This window comes from Chiloscyllium plagiosum, chromosome 39 (genome assembly GCF_004010195.1).
Source record: "Chiloscyllium plagiosum isolate BGI_BamShark_2017 chromosome 39, ASM401019v2, whole genome shotgun sequence".
NCBI lineage: Eukaryota > Metazoa > Chordata > Chondrichthyes > Orectolobiformes > Hemiscylliidae > Chiloscyllium > Chiloscyllium plagiosum.
Genome location: NC_057748.1, coordinates 12,028,325 through 12,051,676, shown reverse-complemented (window position 1 = coordinate 12,051,676; position 23,352 = coordinate 12,028,325). Strand labels below are relative to the sequence as shown.

Sequence of the window (23,352 nt, the reverse complement as noted above, 5' to 3'; positions counted from 1 at the left end):
AACCTTTTCTGAATCTACCCTTTCAAGTCACCTAAGATTCTTGTATGTTTGAGTAATGTCATCTCTTACTGTCTTCTGAGCTCCAATGAGATCAGTCTAATGAACCCATTCCGCCCCCAACTCCCCGCCAACCAATGTATCTTTCTTTAGATAAGAGACCCAAAGCTTTGCAGGATTCCAGTTGTGGTTTGACTATACCATGAAAAGTTTTAGGAAAACTCCCTTATTTGAAACATTCCATTTTCCTTCTGTATTGCCTGCTGAAGTTTTTTGAGACTTAGGCATGTGGACTCCCAAATCCTTCTGTGGTGTAACCTTCTGCGGTCATCCTCCATGTAAACAATATTTATTCTTGCTGTGACGTGTATAATTTTACTTTCCCACATTTCTAGTTTGTCGGTCAAGCTTTTGCATACTCATTTTTTTATATATAATCCCTTTTCAGGTTGAGGTTATCCTCATCACTGGCCTTCCTACTTATTTCTGTATTATCCACAAACTTAGTACATTCACTTTTCCATTAATATGTATTGTAAGTAATTGTAGCCCTCCACTAATTAGATGTCATCTTGAAAATGCCCCCTTATTCCAACTTGATTATTATTTAACCAATTTTCTTTTTAAGCACATGTAGTACTCCCAAAGCCATGGGGGGGTTCATTTGAATAGTCTAATAAGTAGTATCTAAAATGTCTGCTGAAAATCCAAATGTACTACATCTGTTGCTTCACCTTTTTGACTATCCTAACTCTACCCACCAAAATATTCTTAAGTTTGTTAGGGTATGGTTTTTTCACATTCATGATGCTGTTATGCCTTTCATAATAGATGCAGCATTTTCCCAATAGCAGGATGATGGGTAACTTTAGGCCTGTTAGCATAATTTTTTTTTTCTGTTTTTATCTTTTTTTTAAAATAATGTTACACTGACAGTTTTCTGATCCTGAGGTTTTTCCTTAATCCAGGGTAATTGAAAGGATACTACCAGTGCATCCACTATCTCTAGCTCCTTCTTTTAATATCCTTGGATGCATCCCATCTTGCCTGGTGATTGTATGATCTTTAGCCCTACTACTTTCCCTGTCACTCCCCCCCCCCCCCCCCCCTTAATGATTTAGTAATTTTGAAATGCTGTTAGTGTCTTCTACTGTAGAGACTGATGCAATGTATTTTCTCAACTCCTATGCCATTTCTTGGTTCTCCATTATTATATGTCAGTCTTGTTCTCAAAAGGGCCTGTGTTCCTTGGGCCTCTTTCCTTTTCATATGTTTTTAAGCAAGTTCTCACTATCTGTCTGGATGTTACATTCAAATTTCCCCTAAATTTATCATCTTTCTTTTTGAATGTTTTAAAAACTTTCCCAATCCTCTTTCTTACTACTAAATCTTTGCACATTTGTATACTTTCTCTTTCAGTTTGATGCTATTATTAACTTGCTTAATTAACCCTGATTGGCTTATCCCTTTCCTACAGTTCTCCTTTCTCACTGGGATTTATCTTTGCTGTGGATCATTAACTATTTTCTTAAATGTCTGCTTTTGCCCTTCAATCCTCTGATACTAAACCCCTTTCCCAGTTACTCCTGTCTATTGGCAAATAGGGGTCTGAAGTTATACTTGCCCTCCTCCTTTTTATGCTAAAGCCCTCATCTTTTAAAGAGAACCATTCTGAATCTTAAAGTGTGGAATTGCTCCTTAGTTACCTGGCAGAATTAATAATGGGGAAAATGTCAGCTTACAGGAAATGGAGAGGTTTGAGATCTTAAATAACTTTTAAAAGGATGTCTGTCGCGAGAAGCAAACAGAGGTGAAGTTGGTGAATCCTTGTAAGCTAATGTGTTAACCATTTTTGAAGGAGCAGATTGCTGCATCCTTGATTTGTGATCCCTTGTACTCACGACTTAATTATTTTTCTCAGATCAGTCGAATTGAGTACATTCATTCCAAAAACTTCATCCATCGTGACGTTAAACCAGACAACTTCCTCATGGGCTTGGGCAAGAAGGGCAATCTGGTTTATATCATTGACTTTGGCTTGGCCAAGAAGTACCGTGATGCACGGACTCACCAACATATCCCATACCGGGAAAACAAGAATCTGACCGGCACAGCGCGATATGCCTCCATCAACACACATCTGGGCATCGGTGAGCAAGTGGTCACTCTGACCAAAGTAGTACCTACTGAAGAAAGGGCACTTGAGGGCTCCTAAGAATTGGAAAAACTAGCAGGAGAGAATGGTTGTTTGGATTGTGGGGTGCTGGTGGCGGTGTGGGAAGCAGGGATGTCAGTGTGTATGGACTGAGGATCTAGCAAGCCAGATTGCCTAACAGGGCTTCTGTCAGCACAAGAGAAAATTTACTCTAGAAATGTTTTGACATTTGGAATTGAGAGATGCCTTTTCACAAATAAATGGGGTGGTGTTTTCAACATAATCCCTTTTAATGCCACTGCTAGTTATTCTAAGTAAATCTTGGCTCCTGACTCTTTTAAATAACAAAAAATCTCCACAGAACAAAGTCGCCGTGATGACCTGGAGTCACTGGGTTACGTCCTGATGTATTTTAACTTGGGCTCGTTGCCATGGCAGGGACTCAAAGCAGCAACAAAACGGCAGAAGTACGAGCGCATCAGTGAGAAAAAGATGTCAACTCCAATTGAAGTGCTGTGCAAGAGCTATCCATGTGAGTTCCTCTGGTTCCTGTTCAAAGTGGTTGCAACTGTTTGATTATGTAGGGATGGTACCGAGTTCTAAGATCCACGTGGATTATTTCTCTTGTGGCCCTGTCCTTTCCTAATGACATGGACTTCAGTGTTCCTCTAATTCTATGGCTAAACTGCTGTCCTTTTGCAGTAGAAGTTAGATGGTGAGGTAGTCAAACAAGAAAAAACATTGTTCACAAACCTAGTTGTGTCCTTATTCTGTCATTGTCTGTCTGAAATTTGCGGTATGGTCACTGAGCAGTGGTCTCACTCACGTGATCTGTGTGTCTGTGCACACTCCCAATATTCTGGCATTGCCTCCTCCTGCATCCTTGCTCCCACCAGTGTCCCAACATGGCTTCTCCACTTCCACATTGCATATGAGTCATTTGTGCCTCCAGCCTAGTGGCTCTGGATGCTGCATAATGGAGTCGATGCTTTGATGCATTTAACATAGTACAGAAGTAATGTTGATAAACCCACACTGGTTCCAAGGTTGCGCACAAATGTAAACTTCTCTTTTGAGGAGATACAGAGGGGCCTCGCAGCACTTTCCCACAGGCTCCTATCCCTCTGTTATTCTGCACCACCTACATTATGTCTAGAGTAACTTTTATATTTCAAGTTGTCTGGCTATTAAGACCTGCTGCTGAGCTGTTCGATAGATGGCCCACCCTGGCAGAGACTTTTTACTGTGATGCCAATTTTGCCAGTTCACTGAATTTAATACCAAATCTGCTGTAAGGGAGTCAGCCACTTTTCACCTAATGTGATTCTGCTGAACATAAGACAGAATGACGTTGTCTGTTGTCTTATGACTAACTTCTCATTCAGTCTTGGATTGTACAATTGAAGTTGCATAAAATTCCCGGAGTCCATCACTGACATTGCAAAACTGTTGCTGAGCTGACATGGAGCCCCCTGACCAGTGTACTGTCATTCTGGTAGATAGTGTTTCTTTTCATGTCAACCATGCCTCAGTTTGCTTTTAAATAGACAGTTAGCTAGTTTCAAATATCCTGATGTATAGTACAGCTATAGGTGCATCTTTTTAAATTAGGTTAGATTTTTTAAAAATATGTCATTTTGTGAAGTGTTATAATAAAATTGCAGGGTCTGACTCTGGCCGAGCAAGTTTCTGAATTGGAATAGATTAGATTAGCTTCCCTACAGTGTGGAAACAGGCCCTTTGGCCCCTCAAGTCAACACCGACTCTCTGAAGAGTAACCCACCTAGATCCATTCCCCTCTGACTAATGCACCTAACAACATTATGGGCAATTTAGCATGGCCAATTCACCTGACCTGCACGTCTTTGGACTATGGGAGGAAACTGGAGCACCCGGAGGAAACCCATTCAGACACGGGAGAATGTGCAAACTCCACACAAGCAGTCACCCGAGGCTGGAATCGCACCTGGGACCCTGGTGCTGTGAGGTGGCAGTGTTAACTACTGAGCCACCATTCCACCCTAAATTGCCCTTTCACTGGCCCCTTGCATTGATATGGAGCAGTTCCAAGTAAATACAGTTTATAAAGCATACAGACGCATTTAAACTCCGTTGGTTTTAAACGTTGCAGCTGTAAGACCATGAGCATATGAATTAGGAGTAGGCCATTCAGCCCTTGAGTCTATTCTCCGCTTGGTAAGATAATCCCTGATTTGCATGGGATTGAAGTTCCTGGCAACTCTACTACATTTGATTCCTTTCTTGATCAAGAATGTATCCAACTTTGGCTTTTTAAAAAAAAATTCAAAGATACAGCCTTCACTGGTCTCTGTGGCAGAGAATTCCACAGATGAGTAACCATCTGATAGGGGGATTAAAAAAACTCTATTCATCATCTTAAAGATGAGTTTCCTTCACTTTTAAACTGTCCCCCAGTCTTGGTCATTCCCATTTTTTAAAAAAAAAGCATCCTTTAAATAACCATCCTTTCCTATCCCCTCAAAATCACGTGTTTCAAAATTACATTTACTAACTTAAGTCTTTTTCAGAGCCTTTCCTAGCTTATGTTCTCTTTTTAAAGAAATCAGAATTGGTTGAAAATTCTGTGAAAGATAATTGAGGATTAAGTTGTTGTTTCTTCCTGCTAATTAAAATTTGTCTCGATTTCTGTGCTGCTGCTTTATTTCCAATTCCTCACCTTGCAAAGTCGCAATTCCTGCTCTGTCCGGTTTGTTGTTCCCTTTCCAGATCCCCTTAAATGGGTAGTTCCTTAAGTCTGTCTTACATTGCTTGACTTTTTGTTTTGTTCAGTTGTTGGTTTTCAGTTGAAATAAATTGTTATACACTTTCGGAATAAATGGAAGAGAACTTAGGAGCTTGTGTGCAGTTTTCTTGCCTCAATATGCCCCTCCTTTTCCCTCCTGCCTGCTCTATTATTGCTTGTCATCTCTTTTATATCATGTTTATAAATGTGCTTTTCTCAGTATTTCTCAGCTAATTGGTCTGTGTTGCTGTGATCCTAATCTTTTTATTTTCCCTCGTCCCTCTTCCCCTTAGCTGAATTTTCTACCTACCTGAACTTCTGTCGCTCCTTGCGTTTTGATGACAAGCCCGATTACTCGTACCTACGACAACTTTTCAGGAACTTATTCCACCGACAGGGCTTCTCATACGACTACGTCTTTGATTGGAACATGCTGAAGTTTGTAAGTGCAGGCGTGTTAAACTTGTAAAATTTGGTGCTGGAAGCAGGATTTTATTTCCCCACCTTCTCAAATATTTTCCTTTAAATTACCACCATCAGAGTGTGCTTCCATGTTGCAACATCTCACTTCTCAGACTTTTAGGCGTTTGTTTTGCGTGCAACTCCAATTACTCACCAAGTGAGAAAATAAAATTACATTGCACTGATCGCATCCTTCAGGCGTCTCTGCTTGACCATGTCAGCTGTGGTTTGGGCAGCACACTGGCCTTGGAGATTGAGTTCAAAATCTAGATCCAGAGATCAGATGTACTGAGAGGGTGCAGTACTGTCTGAAGTGCAGCTTTACCTATTAGACTTTAAACTAAACTCCGGTGTGAAGATTGCAAAGATTCTCTGTGGAGTCCTGGCCAACTTAACTGACATCGCACATGCTTTTTTAAAAAAAAAGGTCTAATCTTGATATTGTAGGACCATGCTGACTGCAATTTGTTGGTGCTGTCAAGTGCCTTGGATGTTCCACAGGTGTGAGGCATTCCACAAGTGCAGCTCTTTCTTTAGCTAAGTTTTTGAAGTACTGCAGTTCACATAAATAAGCAAATGGAAAAACTTTGTCACTTAAGCAGCAAATATATAAACTGCCTGGGTCTCTTTGAACATCAATTCAATGCAGTCCATTTTTTTTCATTTCTCAGGGCATTGATTCTTTGTGATCCAAATGAGGCTAGACTCATTTTCCACCCCAAACAGACCCCTGAGTAGCTCATTCTTGTTAGTCACTGGCAACCAATTTGTGCTGTTTATTTTTAGTTAATCTGGCATGTCATATGTCTGAGTAGTTGCAGCATGAAATTCTTTATTTGCCTCTCCTTATTCAAAGGATTTGTTTTTTAACCTCGTGCCAGTTTATTGCGAAATGGTTTTCCTGTCAAGTATTGCCACTCCTGCAGCATAGGAAACATTTTAACTTCTTTTTTCCTGGTCTTGCCTTGCATGCCTTTTTACCCTCCTTTTTTTTAAATAAGAGTTCCCACTGAACTGTCCAGTTTTAATTCTCCCACTAATGGCTTTAACTCTCTTCTCCCCCCCCCCCCCCACCTTACATCAGCCACATATTTGACCATAAGTGCATGGTTCCAGGGACCAGATTAGCACAGCCCAAAGGATATCTGGTTCTTCCAGGAGCTGGGCCCTGATGTTCGCCGGGCTGAGTGGTGGTGGTTAAACGGAAAGAACTGTGGTATTATCCAGTTCTATTTTGGTGCAGAGGGAATTAATTACTAAAGATCCCAAGATCAGTGTGTACCTGAACAGTCTTGATGTGGAAGGCACTGTGGCCACTGCTTTTGATGAGAGATTTGAGTGAATTGGTTGTTTAAAACCCATCTGCCAAAGCGCTTGACTTGGATTTTGCAGTCAGCTAGAATCGCCCCACATTTCCTATTTAGCTATCCCCATTTTATGATACTTTTAATTTCCTTAATCCCTCCTTCCTTCTGACTCGTAACCACCAAACAAATGGTGGAGTTGCTCTGGGATGAGCTTACTGACACCACCTTCCCTGATTTACAGGGTGCTGGGCGGACTCCAGAGGAAAGTGAGCGCGAGCGCAGAGATCACGAACGGGAAGAGCGTGTAGTACAGACCCGCAGTTCGGCAACGAGAGCCCTCCCACCGGGAACGGGGGCTGGGGCAGTGGGTAACCGGTTACGGAACGGACAAGATGCAGTGCTGCCCACTCAGGCGACAAGAGCACAGCAGTCTGGTCAGTGTTCTCTTAATTCACTTCTACAACAATATTACGGGCTGCTTTTTAAAGACGTTATAGGTTTAGATATTCAGACCCTCCCACATAGTTGGTTGAATCATCTGAAAACAGCATAATATAGTTGAAAGCACTATTGCAGTAGATAAGGGGAGGCCATGGCCTGGTGGTATGAAGTTCTGGGGACCTGGGTTCGAATCCTGCCAAGACAGATGGAGGAATTTGAATTCAATAAAAATCTGGAATGCATGGTCTGATGATCATGAATCCATTGCTGATTGACAGGGAAAACCCATCTGGTTCACTAATGTCCTTTTTTAAGGAAGGAAACTGCCACCCTTACCTAGTCGGGCTTACATGTGAGTCCTGACCCACAGCAATGTGTTGACTCTTAACTGCCCTCTGGTAATTTTAAGGATGGACAACAAATTCTGGCCTACCTAGAGGCACCCTCATCCCATGACTGATTTTAAAAACTTCAAGAACATGCATATTAAGAGCAAAGGTTGGCCATTTGACCCCTCACGCCAGTTGTATTTAATCCTGATTGTGGCTTCGGCTTCACTTTCCACCTACTCTATCTCCTTTTGTGCTCTTATTTGTCAAGAATGTATCCTCAAATATTCAGCCCTGCTCCACTGCTCTCTGGGTAACACTTCTCCAGATTCTCAACTTGTTGAGCGGACATTTTTTCTTCACCTCCACCTTAAAGGAAAACACTCTTTTTTGCAAGTGTCATTCAGGGATACTGTTCTAAGGGAGGTACAGTACCACTGGGTTCATCAAAACTCTGATAAGGGCAGGTGATACTATAAGTGATGCAGTGGTTGGTCCTCAATGCGTCATAGAGATAATCAGCACGGAAACAGACCTTTTTGGTCCAATTCGTCCATGCTGACCAGATATTCTAATCTGCTCTAGTCCCATTTGCCAGCCCATATGCCTCCTAAACCATTCCTATTCCTATGTCCATCCAGATGCCTCTTCAATGCTGTAATTGTTCCAGGCTCCTTCACTTCCTCTGGCAGCTCATTCTATACAAGCACCACCCTCTGTGTGAAAACGTTGCCCTTGGGTCCGACAGGTTTAATTAGAAGCACTAGCTTTCAGAATGCTGATCCTTCGCATCACCTGATGAAGGAAAGCTAGTGCTTCCAATTAAATCTGTTGGACTATAACCTGGTGTTCTGTGATTTTAATTTTGTACACCCCAGTCCAACACTGGCATCTCCAAATCATGCCCTTAGGTCCCTTTTATATCTTTCCCCTCTCACCCTAAGCCTATGCCCTCTAGTTCTCAACTCCCCCATCCCTGAGAAAAGACCTTGTCCATTTACCCTATTCATGCCCCTCAGGATTTTATAAGCCTCTATAAGGTCACCCCTCGGCCTCCAACACTCCAGGGAAAACAGCCCCAATCTATCCAGGGGTCTCCTTGTAGCTCAAACCCTCCAATCCTGGTAACATCCTTGTAAATCTTTTCTGAACCCTTTCAAGTTTCACAGCATCCTTCCACATGATTGTAATGTTCAATATTTATCCCCTCAACCACGGTAATTAATTATATCAACATATTGTTCCAGACATCATTCAGTCCTACATATTTTTATATTGCAAACAAAAAATTGATCGGTAAGTAACTGAGCTCATGGTGGACGCTATTTATATTAAGATACTTACTTCATCAAATACACTTGAACAGACCTAAGTATCCATAGCCTTGTAGGCAAAGAAATGCTGATTTCCACTACCTTGTGAGGTAATACTTGAGTTTATTCCTGAATGGCCCAGCTCCAAATTTGAAATAGTGCCTCTATAGTTCTAGATTCCCCACTTTGAGCAAGCATTTTTTTCAGCTGATTTAAATTTTTCCATCATTTTTAAACATTTCAATTGGACAACTCTTTAATCTTCCAAACTCAAGGGAATGCATAAACTGGAGTGGTAATCTGTCCTCCTTATTCATGCAAAGCATACAGATGAAGCACAAAATGAGCAGCACACTATAAATATATTTACTATTAAAGATCAATGAACAAGTGGCAGGATCAATTCTACCAATTTCTCTCAATCCTGAAGATTTCAACTGAGTTAATTCTCCTACAAAGAAAGTCAGTCAAAACTTCCATTACATTCATTTAACATTCCTAATCATTGGGAAAGAGAATCGCTCACTTTTATCTGCAGTAGCCAAAACTATTAGTTGACAAAAGGATTATTCCAAGGGAAACCACACCAAACATTAAGGCAATGTACATTTTAATAATTACAGGGTGAAGAGAAATGCTATGTTGCTCCAGTTTTATTATAGTTATATCGTGTCAGTGTCCACACCACCATTTCTGTTCCACTGATCCAAACCATAAATTGTTTAATAAAGATATCACTACAGTCAGCATAGTCGTTTCCTACAAAGTGCTATAGAATGATGCTGAATATGCAGGTGCATATGAGCACTCTTATAAAAGACAAAGAAACCACTACTTTTTGCTTTATAATTTATTTTTCTAAACACAAATACATTAACAAACAGCATACAAACAGAGGTATCAGTGATTGAAATGGTGCATGAGCTGCAATAGTACATGGTGCTCAGAGGCAGTTTGAGCCTCAACAATGGAATGATTTCTTCACACTTAAACTTTTCATTCATTATAAGTTTGTTTTAAACAAGTGCGTGTTTCTAGCTGTCTGAGCAACTTTATCGATATTACAATTTCACTTTTCGGGCTGGCAAGAGATCAGGAAAGCAAATGTGGCCTTTGGAAACTTTGGACTTGGGAAGGCAGCCGATTCCATGTCGATAATGTCTCATGTTCCACTATTAAGGTTACAGAATAACGTATTTCACACAAACTGGCTTCAAAATGAGCAATGGTCTGTTTTTAAAAAAAAAAATACACACCCTAACCTTGGACCAGTGAACAGTGGGTTGTGGCTGCCATGTTTGATGGAAGTTATCAAACAAGTGTACATATGAGGCTTGCGTACTGATGATACAAACCTCTGTCACCTCTCCGGATTCCAAAATACTATTACTTATGAAAACCAAAATTGTAATCCTTTTTAAGCCCATAAAACTGGCAGGCCAAATGAGGAAATACAATAGGTTAGCTAGTCAACAACCAGTTAACATTGGGCCCTGGCACAAAGTCCTCCAACTGCACTTCATTAAGTATGGTTATTTAAAAAAATAAATCAAACGAAGCTTCAGACAAACTTCCAAACATCAAATGTTCAAAGGCACTGCCAAGCATGCTCCATTAGTTCTTTGTCCAGTTGGAAAACAAAAGTAATCAGCAACTCTTGCAACTGAGAGATTGTCGTACTGTAGTAAATCAAAACTGCTTAGTAAACTGGTTCGAAGTGTTCTGTTAAGAAAACGCTATATGTTTGGTGGTGGTAAAATGTTAGAGACAAACAAGCCATGCAGTTCTGTGTGAATAACAAACTGCTGAGGTCGAGAAGAAACCTTACCCACATTTTGATCAAAATCTAAAAGCAAATTTCAGATAACTATCCAAAAAACATTTTGTACATATTGTTAACACCCTTCGTATTTAACTCAATTTCTAAAAACAATTTTGCTTGCCAAAAGGTTTATGCTTCTCTTGTTTTGAGAAGAATGAGAAGTCAAGAAGCACCACAGTTCTACAAGAGCACAACTTTCAATCGGAGCAATTTTAAACAACACCATGGAGCCTTATCAATGCAAGGGCACTTTTACTGTTTCAATCAAAAGCTGGCTTGACCTAAGATCACTGACTCGAGCAGCATCAGGATAGTAACCATTGGGGTTCAGAGTGATTCAGGCACACAATAACAACAGTTAATGTCATCCAGTTTTAACAACATGGTGAGCCAGTGATTCCAAAAAATGGAAGGTCCCTCAGCTGTTGGTAAAATAGAACTACAGTTGGGAAGCAGCTCTTAATTGAGCTAGGAGTTCCCACTTCTCTATCGGAGAGATCAGTTAGCACTTGCTAAACTATAGCATAAAATGTCTGTAGATTTTATGTACTCGAGGTTGTGTCATTGGGATTAAAAACCTGAGTGCAGCCCTTCTTCTCTTCCTCCCTCATGCTTGCTGTCAGCTCTTACTGGTGTTGAAGGTTCCACTTGTGTGCACGGTCCCCTTAGCTTGTACTTTGAGTGCTTATGAAAAGACCATGTGGTAGATTCTTTTTGATTGCATAGGAAAGGACAGGAAATAGATTTGTTGATCAGGCCATTTAAAGTGAATGTAGAAAGCTTAGTTCTGTGGGGAGTTCTGAAACAGAGCATTTTTGTGTTTTGAAAAGCACTGTATATAACAACCATGAAGTGGCCTCGAAGCTTTCCTCTTGGCTGTCGGCTCAGTACCACTTCGACCTTGCAGGATCAGCCAAGCTGAACATTCCAGTTAAACAATCTCAATCGTTGTCTGGTTGCAAAACGGGAAACCTTTTTTTTTCCCCCTTCCTTATGTGACAAAAGATAGTTTAACAAAGTGCTTTTCTCTTCCTGTTGGTTGCAGCCAATACTTCGCCGAGACCAATCTCTCGGGCTGAGAGAGAGCGCAAAGTGAGCATGAGGTTACATCGAGGCGCTCCCGCTAACGTTTCTTCCTCTGATCTCACAGCACGGCAAGATGCTTCACGGATTTCAGCATCACAGGTAAGTGGGGTTGTCACTGTCCTTCATCTGTGTGTAATTCCCCCAGCCCCCTCTCCTGGCTTCTGTTTTTAATTGACTTTGCTGGATGGGAGGTGGAGTTTGGGAAAATTTTGAGAAATACACCGATTCAATATCAGTGTCCATCTTGAGTCTAGCACTTCCATCTGAGCCTATTAGAAGTACAGGCATTAGGGTATTATAGTTCTTTTACTGGGCAGGAGGCCTGGCTAAATGTAAAAGGGAATTTGATTTCCACCACAATTTGATTTGAATTGTTTATATCACTTTTTTTTAAAACGTCTGAAAAACTAACCAAGCTAGTAGCTTAATGTGACAAAATCCCAACTTTTGTACGTTCGTTTTCTTTAATAGGAAGCGTGCTATGCATGCACAATTAATCTTCCAGTCTCATGCTGACTAAAGCACCAAACATGTCACCACAGCAGCTAGCGATAAGACAATTAATATTGACCTATCTGATCTTTGTGCCTCGAAAGCTAGTTCAAGGTCTGAGTAGTATTAGAAGGAAGTCCTTGTAATACCCCTGCCTCTGAGCCAGAAGGTCCAGGTTCATGTCCCACTCTGGGGCTTGATGAACAAGGAAGACACATTCAATAAGTGGCCAAACTAGCTGAGTGTTGACCTTCAAATCCTTCCCATACGCGACAGTGACAGGCCTTTAAGAGTGGGAGACGTTCCTCGTCACCCACGAGATGAAAAGATCTACCATCCCTACCCATTGTTCCAAACTACACCAACAAGCTTAAAAGGTGCATGTTGATTGAGTGAACTGTAACAGCACTGTCAGAGAATCTGGGACTCTGGAGCTACCAAAAAGCTGTGTTGCAATTTTTATTGTTTTATAAAGGGTTGGCTATGTTGCTCTCATCATTAGTGTTGTTGACTTCCTCTGGACTCTGGTGTCATTTGGTGACTATGCTAATGGTTATCTCAGTTGGCTGGTTTGTGTTGCAGTGATGCCAACAGCACCAGTTCAGTTCCCACACTACTGTAGTGACCGTGAAGGCCCTGCCTTCTCTACCCTGCCTGAAGTGTGGTTTGTCTCTAGGTAAGCCACCACCAGACGTCTCTGTCTCCTTATTAAGAGAGCAGCTGTGTGGTCCTCTGGCATTCTAGTAACTTTACTAAGAGGTGACGGTGAGTGCTGGTGCCAATGAGTAAGTGGCCATCGCGGCTTGATCCTGTCCAGCAAGGAATAGCCACATTAACTCCTTGAAAAACCTTCGCCCGAGTGTATGGCTAATTGTAGCAGATCCATTGTTCTGGCCAAGTGAAAATGGTCCTATTCTGGAAACAAAATTAAGATCTGTCAAGGAGTCAGTTAAGGGGCAGAGTTTTTTAATAGCAGCAGCAAATACTTGCAAGTACTTGAGTCAGACAGCATCTGTGCAGAGGGCAGGAACTGTTAATGTTCTAGGTTAGTCACCTTTTTGTAACAACTAATAAGAGACATCAAGCCTTAACTCTTTCTCTCTGCAGATGCTGAATGTTTCCAGAATTTTATTTTCATTTCCAGCATCTGTAGTAACTGTGCTTCTGTTGCAATTTCATCCCCTTCAGGTGTGCACAAGTGTATTTTGTTTTGTAGTACGGAACATAATGTGAGTTAACCAGATGCCTAGATCTGTTTCATAACTATGTACATATTGTCAATGCCTGTGCGCTGAGACCTGGGTAGTCAATTGAAGTGCTACAGCTCTTTGCCGCCCTCTATTGGCCCATCCTAGAGTTGCTGTAATAAAAAGGCTGAAATTGTATCGCTGGACAACCTGACTGCTTTAACTCGGTATTGAATTGGATTGGGATGTGTGTATCCATTATTGCACATTTACACACATTGGCACATATGAGTACACAACTCCACTTTTTTCATTTCAAACTCTTGTTCTCCAGATGGAAAGTGTGCGCATTTTTATTGATGTTTGCGTGATCTCTGCTGCATGATGATCCGGTGAATACTGATGGATTGACGTCCCTCTATGACCAATTCCTTGGTCTCTGTGGCTACCATCTTGCAGCTGAAAGAGATTCCTTCCTTGATCAAAATCCAATAGCCCCATTGTTTCTAGTACAGTTCCTCAGGCAGTAAGAACTCGGCTTGCCTTCCTGTTCCTTCCCCCAACCAGGAAGTCAGTGATGGCCACTCCAAGTTCCGATGTTTATCTGCCCTAGATGTCACCAGAACTGGGCATTAAAATGTGACCCCTTTAACTCTTCATTTTCTGATGCCTTGTGTTGCTGGGGAGGGGAGGTATTCAGATATAAGTCACCGAGTAGAGAATGCAAAGTGACCTCAGTATCAAGTGGGCAGGATTCCAAACCTGTAGGTGAAGGTGGCAGCACTAAGCAATTGGGGGTGGGGAAAGGGGAGGAGGGGGTCACCTGGCTAGCACCAGTATGAGAGCAATGTTTTGTCACTCACTGATGAATTGACAGGCGATGCAAATTCCTGTTTATTGTTCGCTTCTCCATGGTCAGAGCTTTTATATTCCTTTTTCAAGAGGGTTGTTATTATTACACTCATGATCTGTTTACTTTCTTTACAGACCAGCATGCCCTTTGAACATCTGGCAAAGTGACTAGTGTCCCTCGACCAGCAGGTAGTTTGGTGAGTGGCCATAACCTACCCTGTTAAGTTTATTTTTTTTCTTTTTTGTGTGGAATGAGTGTCCCTGGCAAGGTTGGTCCTTGTCCATCCCTTGTTGCCCATCACCTGGTTGGTTCTGCAGTCTGAGTGCAGTCACAAGTCACTGCTGAGACCAGACCAGGTAAGTACAGATTTCCTTGCCTTAAAGGGCATTAGTGAAGCAGGTGGATTTTCACAGCAATCGGCAGTGGTAACAATGTGACCATCCAGCTTTTTAATTCCAGCTATTTATTGAACTCCAAGTTTCATCACGTGCCCTGGGAGGAGTCAAACTCATTCCCAAAAAATCAGCTTGGATTCTGGATTATTGGTTGAGTAACATTACCACTCCATCACTGCCTTCCCTACCTATACTGTGTCTCTGTCCAAGTTACGTAAGGAGTTTCCATCATTTAGTTTAAAGAAACTTGTGCTGATGGCTTAACTTGGTATAGTATCAAATAATGAGCAGATTTTACGGGGAAGCTAGAGAAGTATATGGGTGAAAGAAATAGAAGATTGAGAATATGGTAAGACTAAATGGAGTTGGAGGTTTTTTTTTTTTTGGAGCAGTTTGACAGAAAGGTCTGTGCTGTGACCTCTTGGGGACAAATTGCATATTTTCAAGTTTATATTTGGTGTTGCACTGAAAATCCTAAGGTACAACATATTGGAGGTTTTTGTCCACCGCACTGATAACTGCTGTTAGTAAGCTATTCACGTTGGAAGGTTTCGGATTTAATCTTTTGTCCTGCACCAAAGGAGCCTGGTACACTTGGATAATTTAAAAGACATCTGGATGGGTATATGAATACGAAGGGTTTAGAGGGATCTGGGCCAAATGGGACTGATTTAATTTAGGTATCTGGTTGGCATAGACAAATTGAACTGAAGGGTCTGTTTCAGTGCTGTACATCTGACTCTCCTGATATGTAACTGCAAGTACTTGTTCCTTGCTATCTGATGTCCAATTCCAGATGTGGTTAGGACTTCCTTTTAGCAATGCAGACCCTTCAGCCTCTTGATCTGTGACCTAATTCCATCTTTGACTCATATTCCTTCATATCTTTGATTAAGAGGAACCTGCCAAACTTCAGTTTAAAATGAGCAATAAATGTAGCATCTTTTCCTAGTGAGTTTTGAGAAGACCTGTAGTTCAGATTGACGTTCTGGATGTAGGTTTGCTCGCTGAGCTAGAACGTTCATTTTCAGATGTTTCATCACCATGCTGGGTAACATCTTCAGTGAGCCTCCAGACGAAGCACTGCTGAGGGTTACCCACACATATAAATAGAAAGCAGGAATAGAAAGCTGATGATTCCTGCTTTCTATTTATATGTGTGGGTAACCCTCAGCAGTGCTTCGTCTGGAGGCTCACTGAAGATGTTACCTGGTATGGTGATGAAATGATGGAAATGAACCTTCCAGCTCAGTGAGCAAGCCTACATCCAGAACATCAGTTGCCGTTTGCTGGAAAGATTTCAGACAATCTTTGTATTGGTTATATTTTGAGAAGGTTTGCTAAGTGCAAGTTATTTAAAGTGCATTGACCCATTAGCTTGGAAGTTCCTCTTCCCCCTTTAAGCTTTAGCAGGTATATATCATCTCAAATAATATGGTGTATTGTGTTAAATTCTAATGTTTACAGGCTGTATATAATCTGAACTTCCTTCTTGCCTCTTCACTTGGAAGTGTGGGTTTCTTGCTGAAATATTATTTTTAGTGAGTGTTGACTGTTGCACTTACCATATGACCAAGACTGGGGAGGGGGTTTAGAGTGAACTAATCTTCTAAGTCTTTGCTTGAGATTAAGGCTACCTTTGCTGCTCTATTACTGCTTGCCAAAGAAAGCACTGGTACAGCTGCTCCCATCTCCATTGATGTTCTGTCTCATGTGGTCTCTCATGCCAACTGTCAGTGAAGGGCTGTGTAGGGAATTGCAGGGAAAGGACTCTTCAGCATGAGGTAGTGGTTACACCCAAGTTCTTCTTTGAGCACTGAAGCCTCCAGGACTGGAAGTGGAGACATGATCCTCCCCTACACCTCCATTAGTGGTTGCCAGGCCCTGATTAGTTTTTAGGCAAAAGTGAGGACTGCAGATGCTGGAGATCAGAGTCTTGATTAGAGTGGTGCTGGGAAAGCGCAGCAGGTCAGGCAGCATCCGAGGAGCAGGAAAATCGATGTTTCGGGCAAGAAGGGCTTTTGTCTGAAACGTTGCTTCTTTAAAAAAATTTTATAAATTTTTTTAACCCCTGTTCCTCTGATGCTGCCTGACCTGCTGTGCTTTTCCAGCACCACTCTAATCTAGCCCTTGATTAGTTTTTGTTTTTCCACTTACTAGCATCACTAAAGTATACCAGCCATTTACAGAGGGCTTTAGCTCCCTGAGTGACCTCGCAGTGATAATGCAGAACTAGTGCTTGCTGGGTGTAACTCTGTTCACACTCTGCTAATTGAGAAGGAGTCAAGAGCTAGGCAGAAGACCATAAAATAGCTGTGTGAATGTTAGATATGGGGAGTAGAATTTATGGAATGGTCTTTCAATGTGACGATAAGATTAGAGACTATATCTGCGAATGATGTTAACGCTGTGTTTCTCTGCAGCTGCTGCCTGACCTGAATTTTTTTTTTTCCAGCCTTACTTTATTTTGTTCTTATCCCAGATGACAGAGGTTTGAATGATGCTTTTGGGGGTGCGCTTTGATCGGGATGGTGTTTGAGTAACACTGAACTTGCTTTCTCCTGCCATCCAGATTCCTTCGCTGACTTCTGCCAATGACGGAGCGACTTCTCCAACATTGACCACTGCGATGGAGCCTTCAGGGAGGATATCAGAACAGGGCTCGTATTCACCCACTCTTTTATTTGTGCGAGAATAGAGGACGAAACTCCTCCGTCTCAGTCTGAGCACGCTTTCAGTGATCTTGTGTCAATCACCTCAGATTTATTATATACTTTTTTTCCCCCCCAACTCCCCGTTTGCTTGGAAGTTTTCTTTTCTTTTGGAAGAAAACCCAGATTTAACTTCTCCTCTGTTCTGGAAAGAAGTTCTGCCTCCCACCCTCCAAACAGTCAACGCCTTTGAGCTTCCCACCTGTCAGTTATAAATAAGCTGCCTATCTATTTCTTCCCCAAACTACTCCTTTCAAACACCGCCCTCCCTCCCCTTCTGAGTGTGTGTTCACCTCCTGCGGTACAGTTAATGGTAGGAGGTGAAGGAAAGAGAAAACAAGTCATTTTTATTTTTTGAAAAAATGATGTTGACTAGCTCCTTTCTGGACACACAGTAGCCTTTGTGCTGGTGATGCCAAGTCTGGTCATTTTCATACACTTAACACCCCCCCCCCCCCCAAACCACATCCATTTAGCGACCTATCCCAGAAGCAGCTTAGCCATCAATGCCTCGTACTGCAATTGTGGGCCACTGTGGTCAAAGCGGTGATGAAATTGTTCCTTTCAGATAACCGCATTGGGATTCATGTATATAAAGGATTTGTTTTCAGCCATCTAACCCTCCTGTGTTCAAGAAAAAAAATTTCAATCTCCTTTTTTCCATAATCCTGTAATACAGAAATTAATATCATTTAGTCTTTTATCTGTATGCAAGGTGACTAGACCTTTGCATTTTAAACTCTTGCATATATTTTTTTAAAAAAGCAGTCTGATTTTCTTTTTTAAAAAAGCACTATTCCTGTGAAGGGATTGGGGGAAATCTCTCAGCAAACACTCATTAAAGAGTGAGAGTCCAATCACATCTGCTTGTCCTCTTGTGTCAACTATATATATTTTATATATATGTGTGTGTATGTATTATAGTATATATAGTGTTGACAAAACCAGTGGCATGGAACCGCCTTGGCTGCTAATTTCTGAAGAATGTATATATTTATTTTGTCGGGTTTTTTTAAGCTTTATAGTGTTCCGTTTGTCGTGTTTCCTTTTAAAAAGGAAGGTAAATTTTCAGGGGTGGGGCTGGGTGTGCAGGAAAATCTGGATGAGGGTATTTTAATCCAGGTATAACATTTCAGTGCCACATTCCTGTTTGCCAACCCCACCTATTGATCTACGCAGGTTTTAAGGATGGCAAACTGGCACTCTATATTAATGTTTATTAATGTTTTTTTTTAGTAAATCGTGAATTTGATTTTTTTTTCCTCTCAAACATCATGGTCATTTCCTCTGACTGCTTCTCTCTGCTGGTGTTGGGTGGATGTGGGGTCTCTACTTGGCTACGTAAAGGGAGTATCTGAGTGCTTCTGAACTGCACAAAATCTGAAAGACTGCTTTGTAGTGAGAGAAATTTTAAATAGAACTCCCTTTTGTTTTTAGATGTCAGATAGCTAATCCCCCCCACCACTGGTAACCCAGCAGCTCTAAGGACCATTCTCCTATCCCTCAAAACCAGGTACAAGCAAACGGTGGCACCATTCGGGGGTATTTGTTAAAGGAAAATGGAAGGGAAGACTGCAGCAGGGCACTGTCAAGCTCTTAAGGCTAATTATCTAAGTTTGCGGTAATACTTTGGTCTGTTAATGCAGTGTTAGCTGCTTGGATTCCTTTCACTGCTCCAGATTGGTTCCAAATGGTCAGACCCTGATCTAAGGGTGGACTGCTCCCCAGATCCCATGCTTGTTAATATTCAGCAGTATTGCCTCATTCTTTTCCCACATTGTGCAACCGTGCTTTATAAGCCACTTTTCGCTGATCAGAAATACTGTGTTGAAGCTTATGAATATTTTTGTGGGAGGGAGTGGATAGTATAGGGGTGGGTGCCAGTGGGGAGGAAGCACTTGCCAGCATACCTGCCAAAGCATCAGCCCGTCGAACCTTTCTGGTGAGATAGTGCAGAGATGACTGCTTCGAGCAAGATCCTAAGTGGTCAGAGGAAAGAAATCATTGTGCTGAATTATTTGTCGGCTTTAGCGTGTTGATGTGTTTACAATTTTTTTATTTTAACTTTATAACTAGACCCAGGCAATTGCTAAAGGGGATGTTTCCGATGCAGGTGTAAATGTGTGAATAACTATTGTGTATGTGTGCACTGTGCGTGTGTCTTTTTCCTAAAGGTGTTCAGTGAAATTCTTGCAAATTCAGCAGCCAGAAACGCGAAGGGAAGCTCAGCCAAACCTCTAGGCTCCCTTGGGACTTTATGCCCAGTTGAGTAAGGCTCGAGATACGCTTTTTTTTTTGTTCCCAAGCACCAAGAGATGTGGGAGGTGGGATATGTGCCTCAAATGTTGTCTTTCAAAAGATGTTCCTGTGGACATAGATTGGTGCTACTACCTCTTGTATCAAGGAATTGGTAAGATTTCCAGAACCCCTTCCAAATTATTGGTGTATCCATGATCCCACAGAATGGGGTAAAAAGGGAGGAGATTGATCTGAGGAAATGGGTCAGACATTTTGAATATAAGCGAAGTAAAATGTGACCCTTCCCTAGTTTGCAAATCAATTGCACACCTGCTTAAGTTTTGACAGACCTCTTCTAGGCATGGGCAACGACTGTGACAGGGGACCTATCTTAGGAATTTACTCTGAACGTAGCACTAGAATTCAGTTCCCTCATGTAGTGACCTCTTCTGAAAGGGGAGGTGGGGAAGAACAACAGAGCTAAAGACATTTTCTTTTTTTTATTCTTCCACCAACTCCCAAGAAATCTTTTTCCAGTGTCGACATTTATTGGACTTTATACAAACCTGGGACGGAGGGTTTCTTTCTTCCCCAACCCCTCTTGGAATGTCGGGGGATGTTGCTTCAGAGTATGGGAGTCAGGGGTGTCTGCCCATTGTGTATCAGGAACTGGTGTCTGAAACATTGGAGCCAAACATGGGTGGGTCCATTTGTAATGCTTATCAGTTTGGAAGCAGCAAATAATTTATTGCCCCCTCCAAGGTACCTCCCTTCAGAATTCGCACTCATTAGTTGACACCTGGTAACATTTTATCCCACAGTGAAAGTATAGAATAGCATTTCATTTTTTCCTCCTGTACTATAAACTTGAATATCACCTTTTTTTTTGAGATATTAACTGTGCACCAATGCTAACATGCCCTTTGACTCTTTCGGTTTTATATTTAATACACACGATTCTTAAGTTATTTTCCCATGGATTTTTTTAACATTGGTATTTCATAAATAACTTTTGAGATTTTTTTGTATTTGTGTAAATAGCAAGTTTTTTTGATTGTAAAGTGAAAACTGTTGCTTTAGTACTGACGTCGAACAGTGTAACATAGTTTTAATTTGTGCAAAAAGAAGGGGTGGATAATCGGGGAGGGCAGTGTCAAACAGTCAGCATATCCTTTCGTAAATAATGTGGACTATAAACTAGGTTGTCCATCTGAATGGTGTCCCTTCGCTAAGAAGGGTGGTGTTTTAATCCAAACCAGGACTTTGGGTGAAGTTCTCTCCCTACAGAATGACTGACTGGATAATGCTGTGTTTTTATGCTGTTTTGCATTTTAAAACTCTGCTGTCTTTTTTTTTTGTTTTTCATTTTGAATACTGTATCTAAATACAGCCTGGAGATGGAGGTTCCAGGTCTGAAATTTTAAATGGAGCTTTTTGTCAGCTATGAGCAGTCATTCCTGTCGCTTAACTGCTTGACACTAAAAGGAGGAAGACCAGTCCTTATTTAATGGTTGCCGGAAGTTTGAGAACAAAACAAAGTCGCATTGAAAAGCAGACCTCGTTTTTTCAAAGTGGCGGCTGCTGCTGTCTTACTGTTCAATATTGCTGAGGATTGGCACCACGCACGGTGTCATTCATGTATTGGGTGCCAGCATATGTCCAGTCGAACATAATTGCAAAACATGCCCCCTCTCCTGTTGTATATTGTATTTATTGCACACTATCTTATGAATGTATGTGCGTGTGTGTTTTATTTTGGCTATTGACAAGATTTGGGAGGGAAGGGGCTATTTTGGCAATTAGTGGCCTTAGACTTCTAGCTCAGTTCAGTTGCTTTCACTCCAGTTTCAGTCCGTATGAAGAATGTGGTGGTTGTTGCTTTTGTCTGACCTGATCCGAGGAGGCAACACAGCATAACCTTATGGGTTTCAGCTCCAGAAACCCATCAGTGATTTTTTTTTAAATGAAGAAATCCTTGACGTGTTTACATGATACTGACTGCTATTGGCGGTGAGACGAACACATTTTGTGTGTGGGGGGGTGGGTTGGTAGAGGAGGTAAATGTTTTCAATAAAATAAGAAGTGGGGATCTCTCGTAACTTGACCGTTGTGTTGCCGCTGATAATGTCTAGGTTTCTCTGTCTGTGTTATTTGGGGATTGTGGCTCTCTCTCTCTCGATGCTCGCTCTCTCTCTCTCTCGATGCTCGCTCTCTCTCTCTCTCGATGCGCTCGCTCTCTCTCGATGCGCTCGCTCTCTCGCTCTCTCTCTCTATGCTCTCTCTCTCTCTCTCTCTCGAGGAAACCCATCTAAATGTGAAATTTGGCTGAAATGTTTAAATGCTTTGAACTGCCCTCCCCACTGCCCCTTTTTCTAAAAAAAAAGTGCTCTCTGACTTATTCCATATCAATGTCTAATGTACAGTTCTCTATTCCTGACACTATTTAACGTTATTTACAATGCAATTTAATATGGTTGTTATTTGTGTACATTTTAAAACTTATAAATAAAAGGGAGAGGAAAAACACAACTGCTGTCTTGTCTGGCTGATTGTTTGTTTGCTCAATTAAAGTTCCAGATTGTCCCCAATACAGGATTAGTTATCTGGGCTTAATTCTGGATTTTGTGATCCAGAAGGAACTGTTTTAACACTTATAAATGTAGGGTCTCCCAACCTTTTTGTACCATGACCCCATTTCAAAACTGGAAACTTATGATCTCTTGGTGGAGATGTGATTTAAATTCTGACTAGTATCATAAAGATCTAGTAACCTGGAAGAATGGTATTTACCAATGTACGCTAGTAAAAGTCAATCTTGGGTAAAGGTCAGCCCCCTATTTGGCCAAAAAATCTGGAATTTTCCATATGTTGTGGAAAAGTTGACCCTGTTTTCACAAGGGCAGCACGGTGGCACAGTGGTTTGCGCTGCTGCCTCAGCGCCAGAGACCCAGGTTCAATTCCCACCTCAGGCAACTGTTTGTGTGGAGTTTGCACATTCTCCCAGTGTCTGCATGGGTTTCCTCCAGGTGCTCTGGTTTCCTCCCACAGCACAGCCCAAAAATGTGCAGGTTAGGTGAATGGGCCGTGCTAAATTGCCCATAGTGCTAGGTGAAGGGGTAAATGTAGGGGAATGGGTCTGGGTGGGTTGCTCTTCGGAGGGTTGGTGTGGACTTGTTGGGCCACTACTGTAAGTAATCTAATCTAAAAAGATCAACTGTTGTGTCAAAATATTATTCTATACATGTTACAATGAGGAAATGATTTTTTTTGTGCTATGTGATTTCATACCAATTTGTAGTGAGTCTGGTGACAACCAACCTTGTGGAATACCGTCATATTGAGTTGAGTTTTGAAATTTCTACATTTTATGTGAAGCTGCCCTCCTGGATTTTAAAAAAAAAGGACAGCATTTAAGCTGAAGGTCATTGAAGTTGCAGAAAAGACAAATGACTGCAGCAGCAAGAGAATTTTGTTTCAGAAACTTGAGAGACTGGGGAAAGAAACCAGACCAACTTCAGACAATGCTAAAATGAAAGTGTGACAACAGAGGTAATTCCGGATGGACTTGAGTGTTTTGCAACCAATAGACGTTGTATCGATAAGCCATTTAAGGATATGATGTGAGTGAAGCAGAATAACTGGATGTGTGATGGAGATAAAACATTCAGATATTTGATATTTTGGAAATATTAAAATTCAAGCAGTCCCAAAGTGGGGCCCTTCATGTCCATATGAATTTTATTTATATGCCCCACAGGAAGCCCCATGTTTTAATATCATTGGAAAGAGACCATAAACTT

At 41.5% G+C, this 23,352-nt stretch overlaps 1 protein-coding gene across 1 annotated transcript in view; it reads left to right on the top strand.

Moving 5' to 3' along the window:
* Positions 1-22,081, top strand: part of LOC122542245 (casein kinase I) — a 57,189-nt gene extending 35,108 nt beyond the window's left edge. Inside the window, exons 5-11 of the mRNA XM_043679783.1 lie at positions 1,919-2,147; positions 2,514-2,684; positions 5,210-5,358; positions 6,927-7,119; positions 11,636-11,775; positions 14,343-14,404; positions 17,176-22,081. Of these exons, the coding sequence (XP_043535718.1) occupies positions 1,919-2,147; positions 2,514-2,684; positions 5,210-5,358; positions 6,927-7,119; positions 11,636-11,775; positions 14,343-14,375 (915 nt within the window). The 3' untranslated portion in view covers positions 14,376-14,404; positions 17,176-22,081. The remainder of the gene's footprint in view (positions 1-1,918; positions 2,148-2,513; positions 2,685-5,209; positions 5,359-6,926; positions 7,120-11,635; positions 11,776-14,342; positions 14,405-17,175) is intronic.
* The last annotated feature ends 1,271 nt before the right edge of the window (positions 22,082-23,352 follow it).